This window comes from Brettanomyces nanus, chromosome 2 (genome assembly GCF_011074865.1).
Source record: "Brettanomyces nanus chromosome 2, complete sequence".
NCBI classification, from domain to species: Eukaryota; Fungi; Ascomycota; class Pichiomycetes; order Pichiales; family Pichiaceae; genus Brettanomyces; species Brettanomyces nanus.
In genome coordinates this window covers 1055427-1071440 of record NC_052375.1, presented here as the reverse complement: position 1 = coordinate 1071440, position 16014 = coordinate 1055427, and the positions used below count along the sequence as shown (strand labels likewise).

The window sequence follows — 16014 nt, the reverse complement described above, 5'->3', positions numbered from 1 at the left end:
CAGATCTTTGCCATTTTTCCCTTCGTCATGTCGTTTGAACAAGATACTGAGAGATTTGATTTGTGGATTAAGAATCACTTCTCCATTGTGTCTCGCAAATTCAGGATAGCTGATCTGAGAGATCATAGTCAGGGAAGAGGACTTATAGCTACCGAGGATATCAAGAAAGATGAGACCTTGTTTGAATTTTCCCGAGATCACATTATCAACGTGGATTCTGCCACTTTAGGCCAGTTACAGAATCGTTCTAACAAGGAGATTTTGATTAGTCTGAACCAATGGGAAGCACTAATTTTATGCTTGGCTTATGAACTTATGTTAGCAGAGAAATCCCGTTGGTGGGATTATCTAAGAATTCTTCCCCAGACTATAGATAAGTTTTCGACTCCAATGTTTTGGAAGGATGAAGATCTTGGCTTTTTGAAGCCTTCTTGTGTTACGGACAGATTAGGGAAGCAGGAGGCCGAGAAAACTTACTTTAAGTTGGTTCCTGAGTACTGCATCAAACTGGGAGTTCCTGAATTGGCTAAGTTTTTGACCATCAACCAGTTTCATGCTGTAGCCAGTTTAATAATGTCTTACTCGTTTGATGTTGATCATGCCGAGGAGGTTAGTGAGGGGGAGGAGGAGAGGGGGGAGAACCATGCAGACGTTCAGGATGACGTTCAGGATGACGTTCAGGATGACGTTCAGGATGATCCCCAGACTGATCTCCAGACTGATCTCCAGGCTGATCTCCAGGCTGATCTCCAGACTGACCTTGGTGCAGAATCCATTAAATTCGATACCTATCTCAAATCAATGGTTCCCTTAGCAGATACTCTCAATGCAAACACCACATTGGTCAATGCTACCCTGCATTATGACCAAGAACAACTTGTCATGAAAGCCATAAAGGACATTAAAAAGGATGAACAGATCTATAATACTTACGGAGACTTGCCCAACTCTGAAATCCTAAGAAAATACGGCTACATAGAACTTCCTTCTTCTGCTGCCGAGTTTGCAGATATTCCTAGAACCGTATTAGTTGATTTCTACAAGCAGAAATACACAAAAACCTTTCCTACCATCAAAAATGTACATCATCTGGTAGACATATTGATTCAGCAGATAGCAGAATCTGACTATCTTGAGGAAACTTTGGATGATTCCGACGACGGTATAGTTCTAGAAAGATACGAAGTTTACGCCAATGGTGAACTTATACCTGAGTTCATTCTTCTTTTACTCATTCTTTCCACTCTCTTTGAGAGTTTCCGAACTGACTCCAAATGGTTTAGAAAACTCTGTCGTCACATGGATAAATTTGAAGGTGAGTTTCAGATCTTTGTGAACCGAGTCATTGCCAAATGTTATCAGTTACTTGAAGAGAGATCGATTGTTACGGATGCATTTATTGATGATCTCAAACAAATTGTTCAGTCCAGACTTGATCAGTATCCTGAAAAGATCGTCTCCTCTGAATGCATTCTTCCTAAGGATTTCAGTTTACAATTATCCAATAAGCAGATTGCCGATGTGGTGTTGAGTAATGAGGTTCGCTGTCTACAGGACATACTGGATGGTAAATTTCCTCCTAATGAGGATGGTTCAGAAGAGCCCAAATTTGAAGTCATATCCAATCAGAAGTTCTTGAAAAACGTCCTGAAGAGAAAGAGAGAAGATGATGAAAAGAGATCGGAAAGAAAGAATAGAAGAGTTCAAAGGAGTTAATAGATTTTATAGATATCTCCGGGTATATTCATTCTAAAAGATGCAGTAAAAGAAAAAAAGTCTCGTTATCATACTTCGTCCTCATCCGACACCGTATTGACCACTCTGAGCGCGAGTCTCTTGGACTCCGGATCAATTACAGATGGTATCGACAATTGATCAGAATCTTGTGTAGCTGTGACCGGCGACAAAGGAGATCCTTCGACGTCTGAAATGTCGTCCTTAACAATCCCACTGTTTGTAGTAAATGTTGCAGTATAAGTGGAGAGTGTGTAACGGGTTTCGATCCGAGCCAAATCTCGATTCACTATCAAAGGATGTGGTCTCATAACCTCAAACGACCTGGGAGGTCTCCTTCTGTAACTGAAATGAACTTTCTTGATGTTTTCCAACCACATCCAAGAACCAGACTTGATATTGGTTCCGCCAACATCCTCATCCCTCCGATTGGTTCTTGTCTTCTCAGCAAAAGCATTGTTAGCCTTGACCAATTTCCGTCCCCTTTCCTCCCAGAGTTGACGAACTTCAGGATCCGGGTCGAGAATTCGGCGTGCATTGTAGTACATATCCACCTCTCGAGCCATCCAATCTTTAGTGCTTCTCTGCGTGTAGGCGGGTAACGGCTTATCAAAGTTCCTTGCTGATTCTGTAGAGTCACTGGTGTTAATCTCGCTAGAGCTATCATGAAGAATGCCAGAAACAGAGGGCGAGAGTGGTGGCATTGTCAGCAAATCAGCGAAAGTGCCGTCTGACGTAAGAGACCGATTATCCGAAGAGAATGGAAGCTCTATAAAGTCACCATCATCACGATAATCTGGAATATCCGTGCCCTTGTCTCCCTTACGGTATTTGTAGTACCACTTAAAACACAAATAAATGTTCTGCATCGTAGGAAGCAAAAACAATGTCACTATGACGAGAAGGTGTATGATACTGATAGCCCATATAAACCTGGTACGTATAGAATCGCTTGCATCAAGATGATAAACAAACGGAACATGGAGGAGTGATACAATGATACTGGCCGCTGAACAAGCCATCTTGTTACGGTTCATCCGCGTTTTCGAATAGTATGGTTTGTAGATGACGAGGAGAACAAGATACAACGACTTGGTAACGATAATGACAGAAAGCTGTGCCACTCCATTCGACTGAGCGCATCCAATTACTATGCTGAAGATAAGAAATTCGGATTGGTCAACAAGGACAAATGCCACCTTGGCAACGTTGAAACTGGAATAGAACAAGTTCCATATAAGAATCGTCGTTAGTTTGGTGTAGAGTTTATTCTTGCCAGCATCAGAAAATACGTATTTAATGCCAAAAAATGCCATCAAGCCAACAAACATAACTAGAACCAAGGCTCCTGTCACCACACACCATACAGCAAATGTATCATTATTATTGGGACCACCATACGGATTGCTGTTGTAAGTAGCCATAATGTATAGGGAGACTGTAAGAAGAGGAATAGCAGCAACACTAAGAAATGAATAGAGAATCACGCCCATGTTGTAACAGAGACAGCTCCTCTTGGAACCAACACCCACAGGGGACCCACGAAGTCTGCGGATAAGGTATACAACTGCAAAGAGCACGTTATAAACCAAAATGTAGCCGCAAATGAAAATTATAAAGTTGATAAGTAACCACATCCATTGGAAGTTCATGGAATTGTCACCTGCTCCATTAAGTAAAGCCTTTAAACCCCCGGTGTATATGGTCTGATAAACGTTGCCAACAGAATCTCCGTTGATACTTTTTGTGCCCAGAAGTGCTACCCAGCGGAAGCTTGCAACTAGCGGACTAAAAAAGCCTGGATAGTTTAGATTAAGTGCAGCCATGAAGAATATGAACTGTAAATAGTGTATGAAATCAACAAATAATGGAGTCACCTGGTTAAGCAAAGGAGCATTGCAAATCATGGCTGCAGACATGAGGTAGACATCTTGAGAATCTTGATAGGGCGAGAGGAAAATGTTGGTAAGGTTACTTAGGAAGATGACACCCAAAAGAGACGCAAAGAAAATGGACAAGAAGGCAGAGAACTTTGCATTTTGAACTGTGCTAATCGATGAACCTGTGTATCCTATGACGCTATGTTCAGCATCAGGTGAAATGATCTCCACCTCCAGTTCAAAGGAACCAAAGGCAGACCGATGTCCCACCTGTGCGGAAAGATTGATAATGACTTCGTTGTTTTTGAATATGGGACAAGAAGAAGCGGTAGCATAGGAAGAGGCAGAAGAAGAGGAGGAATATGAAGGAGAATCTGATGCCTCGCTGTAAACAGTTGTCGGGACAGACACTTGAACTGTTTCAAATGATTGGGGTAGGGTAACCACAGCAGGATCCGTATAGACATCAGGATCATCTTTACGATGTTGTACTTTCATTATAGGAGACTCTCCAGAAGCCATATAATGATACCGTAAAATTGCGGATGTATTCCCCGAAGTATAGTATCGTTTTTGAATGCCCACCGGAAGAATATCGACATCTCCATCAGTAGAGTTGAGTAGTCTAGGGCCTTCTGTTGTCATTTCCACAAGGGAAGTAGACGTTTGAGTACCGTTAACTTTAACCAAAGTGGAAACGGTTTGAGTCATTGTTCCACCGTAAGAGAAGAGATTCTCGATCCCTGTAAATACTCCCTTGGGAACGTAATATGAGGTCATATGATTGACCGAGGCGTAGTCACAGAGCCTTAGATACTGATCGACAATCAAATCGTCAACGTATTTAAGCCTGAAATGAATAGTAGTATACATGTTTGTAGTGGAATTAACATCCACAACCTCTTCCAAAGCGAATGCACGAAGCTGGAAGTCCATGGTGCCAGTTTCAGGCAGGTATGAGACGTTTGTAAGGAAGTTGGTGAACCTCAAAGTAGAAACATTACCAGAGTTATAAGAGCGAACGAAAGCAGATTGTACAGGACCCAAAAATGCCGCTACAAGTAAAAATAGTAGCAGCATTTCGTGGTGGTGGGTTATGAATACAGAAGAGAAAGAGTGAGACAGGGAGATGAAGTAGATGGATGATCCAAAATCATCAACCGAGTGGTGTTATTGGTGTACGGATGTTAAGAGTGAATATTAGGTAGTTAGTTAGCTCTATCAGTCGATCAAGCTATACTCTTCATTAAAGCCTCAAACAGACTGAAAAATATAGCAGTAGTTATAATTGACCTGGTAATTGACGGCCCCAAGCCTTTATACATTTCCCTGGTAGGAAAACGAAGTGGTCTAGCCACTACGGGAAGCCTTTTGAGTCCAGATCGAGCACGTACTATATTTCCCACAACGTCTCTTTGATACTGAGACTTGACGGTATCTATCGGAAAGACAGTGATCCAAGAAATGCAACCTGCCAGGGCTCCCGCCACTGGAACGCATATAATGTCTAATTTGTCTTTAAGAGAGTTACTTAGTAGACCCTTTTCCAAGGCTGTCCCACTCAACGATTGGAATCCCATCTTAACGGTCTCATAAAGTCCGTAGAAAAGACTCGAAGAAAGAGAATCTCTCAGTATGTGGTATCTGTAGCCGGAATACAACCCGCGAGCTCCCTCGTGATCTACTATAGATTTAGTCACCTCGTAGAGTCTAGTCGGTAGTTTTTCGGACCGAAGGTTTGTCTGAGTGTCAGAATTCACCAACATGATGATCTGCTGAAAAATCTTGGTGAGCTCGAAAGGACATGCAAATGCGCTTACCACGGAACCTGCTATGCCACCGGAGAGTAAAGAAATGGGGATATTGTTAATGACAATAGCAAGTTGAGGGTTTGTCAAAGAGTTGTTGACTTTGATAAGAGGTTCAACACCCCATACGGGGACCATAACGGAGGAAATAATTGGTTTCGTCCGGGCAAAAATCGATACTCCCAACGATCTAGAAAAAGAGGTTGAAATGAGTGGTGCAGCGATTCCTCTGAATAGTCCCCCAAAACCTTCAAGTCTCAGCGTAAGTTTGAAGCATTCCAAAGCACTGGCGAAATTATGGGTCTGCATCCGAGTCTTGATAGAATCGAGGGGAAATCCTACAGCAGTACTCACGAGAGATGCAGAGTATGATAGAATGGCCACTTTGTAGGGAGCCAACACTGAAGGCATCTTAAACATCGGATCTACATACTTTATCTCTCCCGTAATGGCCGGGATAGACGAAGACGGCACATGAACCAGTTTATCATCGTCAGTACTGGTGCCAACGTTTATATTGGTCATCTTGATAATCTTTGGGATGAAAAACATAGAGGTGTTGAATCAACTCCAATTTCATTTCCTAATCGAGGCATGACTCACCACGGTCCGCAGGATTGTTATATACATTTATTTTATTTTAGAACAAGATCATTCAATTAAAGTACTTATAATGGAAGCTCAGCTTCGGTATCCTTGACTGCCTTAACTAGGTCCTTAATAATTATGTCTGCCTCCTTCATGGTGATGATATAAGCTGGAGCAATGGAAAGGTGGTCTCCTAGTCCAACAACTTCTCCCTTATCGTCCTTGGAAGCTCCATTGGTACCTTGCATTCCCATGGTTGTAATACCATTTTCCAAAGCCTTGTCAGAAACCTTGTAGCTGACTTTCCATTCGGGAGGGAACGATTTTTTGGTGACGGGGTCACAGAACTCGAGGGAGAAGAATAGAGGAAGACCTCTAATATCACCGACTATCTTCGAGTCCTTCAATTGTTCTTTGATAGAGTCAAACATATACTGGCCCACTTTGGCAGCCTTTTCAACTAGATTGTCTCTCAAAATCTTCTTTTGAACAGCCAAGCCAATCTTACAGTTGAACTCATGACAGTGGTAAGTCTGGGCACCAGAAACCGCATTGGAGCCCGAAACAATTTCGTTCTTCACCATCGGGGAGATCAAAACACCGGCCAAGGTGACGAAACCAGAGCCAATAGTCTTACCAATTGTCATCAGATCAGGACCATTGCCACTGGTCATGAACTTCTCGTAAGTATGGTAATGACCAGATCTTCCCAACCCGCACATGACTTCGTCTAACATAAACAAAGCACCGTACTTATGGCATAGCTCTCTGGCACCATCCAAATAACCCTTTGGAGGGGGGACAGTACCAAATGATGAGCCACCAACAGTCTCGAAAATGACAGCACAAACGGTAGAAGGATCATTCTTAATGAAGCAATCCTCCAATTCTTTAAGAAGTTGTTGGGTGTACTGCTCCTCGTTAACAGTATCGGTAATTCCCCTGTAAGGGTTGCAAGCAGAGACTTTTGGAGTCTGCTCGTCGCTGAGCAAGATCTGCTTGAAGTCCTCCTTACGCACGCCATCGCCAACAGACAAGGCGCCAATGGTGAAACCATGGTATGCATTCTTTCTGGAGATAAACCGGTATCTCTTGGTGTCTCCTCGTTCATTATGGTACTGTTTAGCAATCTTGAGGGCATTTTCGTTAGCCTCGGATCCGGAACCAACCCACAAAGCGGATGCAAAGTGGCCCTTTGGAGATCTGTCAATCATGAATTTGGAAAGTTCTTCCGCAGCATAGTTGGAGAAGTACATACCAAAAGAGTAGAAGGAATTCTTGGCAGCATCTCCCATATATGTGGTGACCTCCTTGTCCTTGTGACCCAATGAACCAACTGCAGCACCTGTCATGGCATCAATTACAGTCCTGCGGATCTTGGTCTTTGGATCTTCGTATGTAATGTACATACCATCGGCATCCACTAACATTGGGGCCACTTCTGACACTGTTCTTTGGAACACGTACGATTCCGATCCTTCACTTTTATCTTGGGTCATTATACAGTTATGTTTACTTTCTTCTTGAACTGAGTGTTTCTACAAGCTACTGTAGTTTGATTACCCTCTATTTATACCAATGTCAGATTGATAAAGGATTCGGTCCTAGCAAGTAATTGCCTAATTAGGAAACTCCATTTCTAGATAACTTGCTCATTTCTGCCGTCTGATACTCCTTCTTCAAGTATAATCCGTAGTCTGTCTAATCTTGTCACCATACGGATTCTGATATTCGGCAATCATGCCACCCAGGGTGACACAATGTGATGAAATGTGATACGATTTTCAGTCTTTCTCGGTTCCGAATCGGGAAGTTATAGGCGTCTCGAGGCCTACAGTCCTCTTATTGTTGGTGTACGGACGTCATGTATTATTCTATGTGACACTTACATATCAATCGTATCTTTGAAGCTTACTATGTCGTTAAACCTCAAGCCGTTCACATTAATGTCACCATATTTTGTGACTAACGGCTGGATCTGGCCCTGCTTCACCACCAAGCCATTCTCGTCCTTGGCAGCTACCAAAATGAGTCCCTTAGCTCGGATCGACTCGGCCATAGTAGGACATATCCTCAATAACTTGGCAGGAACCGTAATTCCGAGCATGTTATTGGTGCTGGCAAAATCCGCAGCTAACTTAATCGATCTGGAAAGCTTGTCCTGATACTGCAGACTGTTTATGTATTCTGACGAGTCTTTGTTGATCGAGTCAATGTTGTCTATGAGCAAGCTATGGTGATTTTGTTGAAGCTCCTTCCTCTCCAGTTTTTCAGCATTCTTTGTTTGTAGATTGATCTTATCCTTCTTTAAAAAACCGTTCGCCGTGCACTCATAAAACGAGTCCTGCTGACTATCGTATTTAACACCGTTAAGATTGTAGAAAACAGGATAATTTGGCTGCTTCCAGTTCAAAATCGTGCAAACAGTCGAGTTGTCGGAAGAGAGAATTAACGATCTCGATCTCAAACTGTTACTATTGTGGTTGTGACGTAACTTGCGCACGTGGTTAAACACATCGGTGAGAATCAAATCAATGAAGTTGTTGAGGCAGTTGTCTGTTGGAGTGTTAAGCTGCGCCTCCACATTACACTTGTGAATTAGCTCGTTGGAAGAAAAAGACGTGAAGAGCTTGATATCATAGAATTCCAGCTCGTATACCGAGGGGTAGAAGATCTCCAAGTTGAGAGCTATCTCTGGATCCACTATGTCAAGGAACTCGTTCAATGGCATGTATAATCGGCTCAAGATCTCGTAGAATCGCAAGCGAAATCCGTCCCCTTTCAAATCACCGAGCTGTTCGCAAAGAGTCTTGTACTCTGTGTTGTTCCCATAAAATAAATGGTGTAGTTGATCAAATCCGAAGCAGCATATAGGTAAAGATACACCTCCTCCTACATCAATTAGATACTTAGGGCAAACTATAGGTGTTCCATCGTTAAGTAAGTACAACGGAACACGATAGTAGATGCCAGTAAGTGAAGAGGCAGTAACAAAAGAGACATTTGTATTCTGGTGGTGTTCTTCCTGCTTCTGTAATTGAATCTGCTGCTGTCTTTGCCTCTCCTTCTCTTCTGCCACTGAAGACGACTTCCAGTAAGTATCGTATAAGGAAATCTCCAAAGGGGCACCACTATAAGGATAAACGATCTCGTAATTGAATCTTAAAAATCCAGTATTACGAAGCTTGACATCACTAAGAGGGATCTCTAAATCGCCGCTAAGCTTGGAACCTGATCCGGGATAGGATGTGATGAGGACGGAAGAAGGAAGAGTGGCCTTGGCTAGAAGTCTGGTGCCGAACATTGGGAAAAGTTCAAATTCAATGTTAAATGACTCATCGAAGGAATCTGTCTGGAAGGTGATTGATTTATCGTTGTCCAACACCGGAAGCAGCAAATTTCGAGGAATAAGGTCATTCCTATCACATGAAATGGTGATACGGCCAGGAATGGAGGTGAGAAACGTGTCAGGATTCAACCGTACCGAGTTTCTGGAAGTGTAAAACGAAAGTTTGAGGAATATCTTCTTTTCAAGAAAGTTGTGGCCATACTTACGTAGGGGAATGATTGGAGGAGGAAGTGAAAGATCCGGAATCATGTCTATGGAGAACGGGATGATATCAGAAGAGCTGATCTGTGATTTGGGGCCAAGTGAAACCATCGGAGGTATTGCCAACGCCTCTTCGATACAGTTTTGAGCCTCATTTCCATCCTCTTCAACCTCACTCATCTTATCACTGTTCTCTTCCTTGTAGCTTTCCATTAAAACATTCAAAACCTCGACATTACCCTCCCATATGGCGTAGTACAACGGATCGAAACCATCTTCGTCTTGTATCTTGAAATTGGCACCGTAACCAATCAATTCGTGAGTCAGAGAATCGTAGCCTTCCATGACTGCATAAAATATAGGAGACCACTTGTTAAGTCTGTCAAGTTGATTGATATCTGCACCGTATTGCAACAATAGAGGCACAAGTTGTTCGTGGCCGGAGGAGGCCACTATGTGAAGAGGAAGAAGGCCTTCTGCATTGCATTGTGCACTATTGGTGAGAAGATGATCCTGTTTGGCCTTTTCAGGTGCACCGTAGCGGCCTAATACCAACTGAACTACCTCGTAAGTGCCGATCTTGCAGGCAACGTTGAGAGGAAGATACTTAGGCTTCAAATCATCCTGTTGTGGAAGTCCATTGGCTCCGTGTTGTAATAAAGTGCTGACGCAAGATACGTGATTGTTGATTATGGCGAAAAGCAAAGGAGAGATTGACTCGTTGTCCATCGAGTCGATGATGGATCCGGCTTTTGAAGAAGAGAGAAGAAGAAGTAGCAAGTCGTCTCTTCCGTTTTCTGTAACATAATGGAGGCAGGTTCTACCAGAGACATCTTTCTTTGTGGGGTCCAAATCCGACTTGAGGAGTAGCTCAACGATGGGATTTCTATTCATTTGGCAAGTGGAGGCTTCAATCAAACAGTTTCTTCCATTTAGGTCGTCAACGAAACTTAGATCAATAAACTCTTTGAAGTATTGGTAGAATTGTAAGAGAGAAGCATCTGGGATGTGCAGATTTGGAATGAGAAGTAAGAACACTTTGGATAACGTGTATTTCTTTGTGTCATCCGGAAGTTTGGAAATGATTTGATTGGACCATTCCTTGAATTTGGCCATCTGATCTTCCTGAGAGAGATTGGCATTCTGCACAGTAATTTCATAGAAATCAGTATAAAGCTCGTCGCAAGAGCCCATGATATTATGATATCTCACAGAGCTATCTAAAGTAGGTGTAGAACCAGTAGTTGAATCGGTTTTACAGCTACTGGTTTCATATCTAACAAAGCCGGTGTCACCTTCAGCCAAACTCTCTAATTCCATCAAATTGTTAGCCACTAAATCACTCAACTCGATTATCTGGCTCCTATGAAACACAGGTTGTACATTGACAGCAGTAGTCAAATATAACTCTTTGGTACTCGACTTGGATCTCTTATCCCATTTTTTTAGCACTTTAGTGAACCCAGTTTCGTTAAGTTCAACAAACTGCTCTAAGCGATCCAAATCCTTGGAAAATTTCTTGAACCCGTCATACAAGCTGACGAAATTAACGCTGTTCTTATTGATCTTTCCACCATTATGTGACTTGAAGAACCTATCCTTCTTGGAGATAAGAATGTCCAAGCGAAACTTCAACTCGGATTCTTTCTTAAGGTAAAAGTCATTGACCTTCTCCAATTCACGTTCCAGCCGGAAAAAAAAGGATCCTTTCTTGTCCTGGAGAGGCTTAGAGATGTCTTGAGTGAGCGCATTGATGAGTTTCTTGAGCGCCTTGTAGTTGATGAAGTTACCCGCATATTCCGGGAACTCCAACTGCCTGGCAGCAAGGTATTTTCCAAACTTCATCGTTTACGGGGGGAAAGAAGAAGGAAGGAGTTATGTGGACTCTATAGGCTGAAATTATATATATTATAGAAAGAGAAGACCTTAGACGGGATCCTAGACGGGATCCCCTACGGGTCCCGTGAATTCATGTCTCTAGCCTGGGAAAACTCACCAGGTGCCGCGCACGTGGGACATCTTGATTACACTCGCGACATCCTACAGAGCCAGAGCCACATGGCACTAGTTACGGAAATCTAGTATCCAATTCATATTTATATAATCCTTACCGAAACCTGAATTAAGATCATCATTTCATCTCTAAGTCGTTGCCATTTATGAAATTTTCGAATTCCATCTCAACATCATCAAGTCCATCGAATTCGTAATAATCGTCATTTTCTGTAGTGTTTGTTGTATTGCTCGGGGTACTCCCGGTAGTACTCCTGGTGGTACTCCCGGTGGTACTTCTGGTGGTACTCCTGGTGGCTGTGGTGGAGGTCTTCCCTGAGGCAATTTCTGTACCATTATTACCAGTAATGCCGTTTTTGAGAGTCATTTGCACCATATTTGAGACATCCATCGTTGTAGGTTTGTCAAAGAGCGCATCGTCAATCAAGGAGGTGGGTCCATTGAATATCGAAAAGCCCTTATCACGCACAGCAGTCTTTGCCGTAACATCCATTTCTGGAATATCTAGCAGTTTGAATTTGAATCTGGGGCTGTTAGTGGAGACTACCGTACTTCCACTGAGAGAATCTAGTGTATCATTGGTCTTAATCGACGTTAACATGGTGCTAGGAGTTGTAGAGAGCGTAGAAGTGAGATCATCGTCCTCGCTGAGGTTGGTAGGAGAAGCTTGTAGTAGAAATGGAATATCATCCTGGTCCAAATTGAGAAACTGGTCAATGCGAGGTTCTTCGGGAAGAGTAGCCACGGCAGCTACGGGATCTTCACTAAGTACCCGTTCAAGCAGCAACGGTGACACAATGGGAGAGGATAGTAAGGGGTCATCGGCTGGCACAGCTTGAGGGTTCTGAGTATGCGGAAGAGCTAGCTGCTCCTGCTTCTGCCTATCGGTGTGACTCAAATCGACTAAAGATACTAAAAAATCGTTGATGTCATCATCATGACTACGCTTCGTACCGCGAGTGGCAGAGGCAGATGCAATGGCAATTGGCCCTGATTTGACATCTGTGGATACTTCACGCATGTTCTTCAAATCAGTTACCATTTTGATCACTTCCAGTTTGAGGTAGTAATTCTCCTCGTTAATTTGGAGGATCTTTTGTTTGATCGGGTTCTGAATGATCGAAGAGTCCACCTCCAAGTACTGCGAGGAGCCCTGTGAGGAGCCCTGTGAGGAGCCCTGTGAGGGGCCCGGAATGGCATTCTGTAAAGAAGATTGTACAGGCGTTGGCGAAGACATTAAGGTAGTAGACCTCTTCTTCTTCACATGCCTCTTTTTCTCCTTCTTGGCCAAAGAAGGCTTTCTACCTGGTTTGGGCCGAGGAGGAAGTACCCACTTCTTACTGGTACGGATAGTGATCGGCTCGTCCGGAATAGCCGACAGTGACAGTGATTTGGCAAGGGGGATCGGTGACGGAGACTGAGGAGAACGAGACACGATGTTGACACGGTTGGTATGAGAATGGGTTCGTTTGTGATTGTAGGTGTAATCATTAGTAGACTTGGGAACCTCGGAACAAGAACGGTCCAGGGGTTTGGCCGAGATACTATGAAGCTGCTCGGAGTGGTGTTGCTGTTGTATGGTAGACATGGTCATGAATCAAGCATAAAAGCAAAAAAATAAAAAATCTAGGAATAATAGGAGAGTAGAAGTGAATAAATAAAAGCCGGGGAAAAAGGATTAGGAGGGCGACTGGCGACGGGGCAAATGAATAGATACAGCAAGTGCTGCACAGATTAATGAATGAATGAATGAATGAATGAACGAACGAACGGCTTGTCAAAGAAAATATTTGTATCAGCTGCAGCTGTATTGGAATAGACGACTAACTGATACGAGAATCTTTAGGAACGATCGAAACACTCTAAACTGGGACACTTAGTTTTGTGGGGAATGGGGTGCGGAAAAAGAAAAATTTTCCAGACCCGGAGAGGTGATCAGAGTCCAAGTAAGAAAGAAGGGGTGAAGAAAAGGACGGAAGGATCAAACAGAGAGAAAGAAAGTAAGTAGACGAGGGAGAAGGGGTATAATCTGAGTATCTACCAATCGAGAAACACTTAGGTGGATTAAATCACTGTGTAGTTCGATACACTGACACTTGACTGCTTCGGCTCGCGCAAGTACCCGGATGATGTAATAAATCGAACTGTCAAATCAAGGAACGAGCAGCGCAGATAGTCCCGGTGGCAAAGAAACCAAAACCAAGAAGAAAAGATGATGATTAAATAATTTAGGAAAAACAAATGGATCGATAAACTATACAACTTTAGATGGGTCACTGAGCAGGTCGCTCACGGTAGATCCGGAAGACAACTTGGGTGATGAAAAATGGAACCATAATCGGGTTATTACGGGCTGACGCGGTTGCGTTGACAGGGTTATCGCGGTTGCGGGCTGACGGTTGCGGCGGGCTGACGAGGTAGGAGCTAGGAGCTAGCAGGCAGATTCTGCCACCCGCGCACCCCGAGCTTACCCGTAAAGTTCAAGTCATAGACGACACCTAATCTCTATTGTTTGCTAATCGAAACATGCGATTTTCTTTCCACAATTAAATTAAGCTTTTCTTTATTGTTCTTTATTCGCTTCACGAGTCGGATCCGTCTGCTTCCGTTCAACCTTCGCGATGCTAATTACTTCATAAAGTCAAATAAGTCAAGTTGCTTTTTACCTCTAGTAATTCCTTCCTTTTTTATGCTTTTCTTTTTCAGAAGTTCACGTAATCTGCGACGCTTACCATTACGCTGCTTGTCGTTACTCTTTGACTCCTTTTCCCCCCTTTCTTCGACTCTCTTCTTCTCTCGTTTATCCAAAAGAGTATAAAATCGAACCTCCGTCTTGCATCCACAGCATCTGTACACCAGATATCTTTTGACACTCTTTTTATCATATCTGACCCGGATTTCCATGTTAGCTCCAGGAATCAATAGCCTTCGACAACAGTAGCAGAAGTTCACGTTGAATGCCACACCATCTTTGCTTAAATCGTACTTTATTTCTCGAATTTTTGAATTTCCCTTGCCTCTAGTACTTATCTCAATCTTACAGTCCAAGCTGTTGGGCATCTCTACCTGCATATCTTCTAAACTCTCTTCAAATTTCCCCTTCAATTTATACTGCAACTCCGCATTTCCCACAGCATGAATTAAATTATATTCATGAGCAACTCGTAGCTCCTGCTCTCTTTGCATATTATGCTAACTATCACTAACACTGTTACTGCTTACTGCTTAGAATCTTTCATTTTGTTTTTCCCACTAACTAATTTTTTCGGGATTACATAATCATACAACAACTATTTCAGCTTTAATCCTTTTGGCAGGATTTTCAATGATGATTGTATGGGATGATGACGAAGACGATGACGATGACGATAATGATGACGATAATGATGACGATAATCTCTTTTTGGATCCTATTTTGAGATTTTCAGGCTTTTTCGTCTCTCTGAACAATCTCGGCACCTTCTTCTCCACGTAATTACACCAGTCATCGCAGTCACTTAAAACCTGATAATCAATATATTTTCCCCAACTGCTCTGGCAAAGTCCCGTATTGTTTATGATGGCCACTTTTCCTTCTGGGTCATTTTCATGAATTGTCTTGCAAAGTTTCCTTACCAACCGTTTCACCCCAACCACCTTGAGAGATGTGCCAAAAATAAGAAAGAGTTTAGGTCTTCGAGAAATGTCACGCTCCATTCCCTTTGCCAAAATTTCACCATATGGATGGTCTTCGCCATAAAGCACGATATTTGGCCGAATTATTCCAATACTCGACGCACAGCATCTTTTCCCCGAGCTCTGCATTTTTTTGTACTTTTCCACGCAATTAGGACATGCAATAAGAAGACCCGCATCTTCTTCTGCACCTTTCTGATCCACAAAGATCTCATTCCATTCATATTTTTCAAAACACCGGCTACATTTCAATTTGTTCAAATCGCCATGAAGTTGTACCACATCAAGGTGAGGCCAGTCCTGTAACTGGTCGAATTCTGTTTTCATTCCCAGCTGCCTCTCGAGCCCATCGATATTTTGGGTATAACAACGGATTAGCTTTCTGCGTTTATTTAGTGCGGAAATAAATAGGTGCGTCTTCGTAGGCTTGGCTTTCTTCACCTTATTGTAGTACATCTTTTGCATGAATCGATTGAACAACTCGATAGTATCTGCCTCCCTATATATTGACACATCAAAGAGTTCTTTGCAGTTTATTGTTCCATTATTGTAAGTCTGTTTGTATAGTCCACTGGATGAGCGGAAATCTGGGATTCCAGCGTTTCTACTGATTCCAGCTCCCGTAAGTATGATGATCTTCCTGGATTTCGAGATCAGCTTAGTTAATATGCATAGATCCGACTCGGATTCGGCTTCATTCAAACGAAGAGTTTTCATCTTGGTCACAAATATCTCTGTAGCAAAGAAAGTAATGTAGTCCTTGGGA

The 16014-nt window shown here is 42.8% G+C and overlaps 7 protein-coding genes across 7 annotated transcripts; 1 reads left to right on the top strand and 6 right to left on the bottom strand.

The window, feature by feature from the left end:
- Positions 1 to 27: 27 nt before the first annotated feature.
- Positions 28 to 1716, top strand: FOA43_002501 (uncharacterized protein; the record flags this gene model as incomplete). Its single annotated transcript, XM_038922793.1, has 1 exon — positions 28 to 1716. One exon carries the CDS (start codon positions 28 to 30, stop codon positions 1714 to 1716), a length of 1689 nt encoding a protein of 562 aa, XP_038778721.1.
- Positions 1717 to 1784: 68 nt separating this feature from the next.
- FOA43_002500 (uncharacterized protein) lies at positions 1785 to 5947 on the bottom strand (the record flags this gene model as incomplete). Its single annotated transcript, XM_038922792.1, has 3 exons — positions 1785 to 4669; positions 4855 to 4877; positions 4908 to 5947. The coding sequence occupies 3 exons, from the start codon at positions 5945 to 5947 to the stop codon at positions 1785 to 1787; spliced, it is 3948 nt and encodes a 1315-aa protein (XP_038778720.1).
- A 143-nt stretch (positions 5948 to 6090) lies between these two features.
- On the bottom strand, positions 6091 to 7509 carry FOA43_002499 (uncharacterized protein; the record flags this gene model as incomplete). The annotated part of the gene is made up of 1 exon (XM_038922791.1): positions 6091 to 7509. One exon carries the CDS (start codon positions 7507 to 7509, stop codon positions 6091 to 6093), a length of 1419 nt encoding a protein of 472 aa, XP_038778719.1.
- A 386-nt stretch (positions 7510 to 7895) lies between these two features.
- On the bottom strand, positions 7896 to 11405 carry FOA43_002498 (uncharacterized protein; the record flags this gene model as incomplete). The annotated part of the gene is made up of 1 exon (XM_038922790.1): positions 7896 to 11405. The coding sequence occupies one exon, from the start codon at positions 11403 to 11405 to the stop codon at positions 7896 to 7898; it is 3510 nt and encodes a 1169-aa protein (XP_038778718.1).
- Positions 11406 to 11691: 286 nt separating this feature from the next.
- Positions 11692 to 13161, bottom strand: FOA43_002497 (uncharacterized protein; the record flags this gene model as incomplete). The annotated part of the gene is made up of 1 exon (XM_038922789.1): positions 11692 to 13161. The coding sequence occupies one exon, from the start codon at positions 13159 to 13161 to the stop codon at positions 11692 to 11694; it is 1470 nt and encodes a 489-aa protein (XP_038778717.1).
- Positions 13162 to 14201: 1040 nt separating this feature from the next.
- FOA43_002496 (uncharacterized protein) lies at positions 14202 to 14645 on the bottom strand (the record flags this gene model as incomplete). Its single annotated transcript, XM_038922788.1, has 2 exons — positions 14202 to 14558; positions 14640 to 14645. 2 exons carry the CDS (start codon positions 14643 to 14645, stop codon positions 14202 to 14204), a joined length of 363 nt encoding a protein of 120 aa, XP_038778716.1.
- A 207-nt stretch (positions 14646 to 14852) lies between these two features.
- FOA43_002495 (uncharacterized protein) lies at positions 14853 to 15965 on the bottom strand (the record flags this gene model as incomplete). Its single annotated transcript, XM_038922787.1, has 1 exon — positions 14853 to 15965. The coding sequence occupies one exon, from the start codon at positions 15963 to 15965 to the stop codon at positions 14853 to 14855; it is 1113 nt and encodes a 370-aa protein (XP_038778715.1).
- Positions 15966 to 16014: the final 49 nt, after the last annotated feature.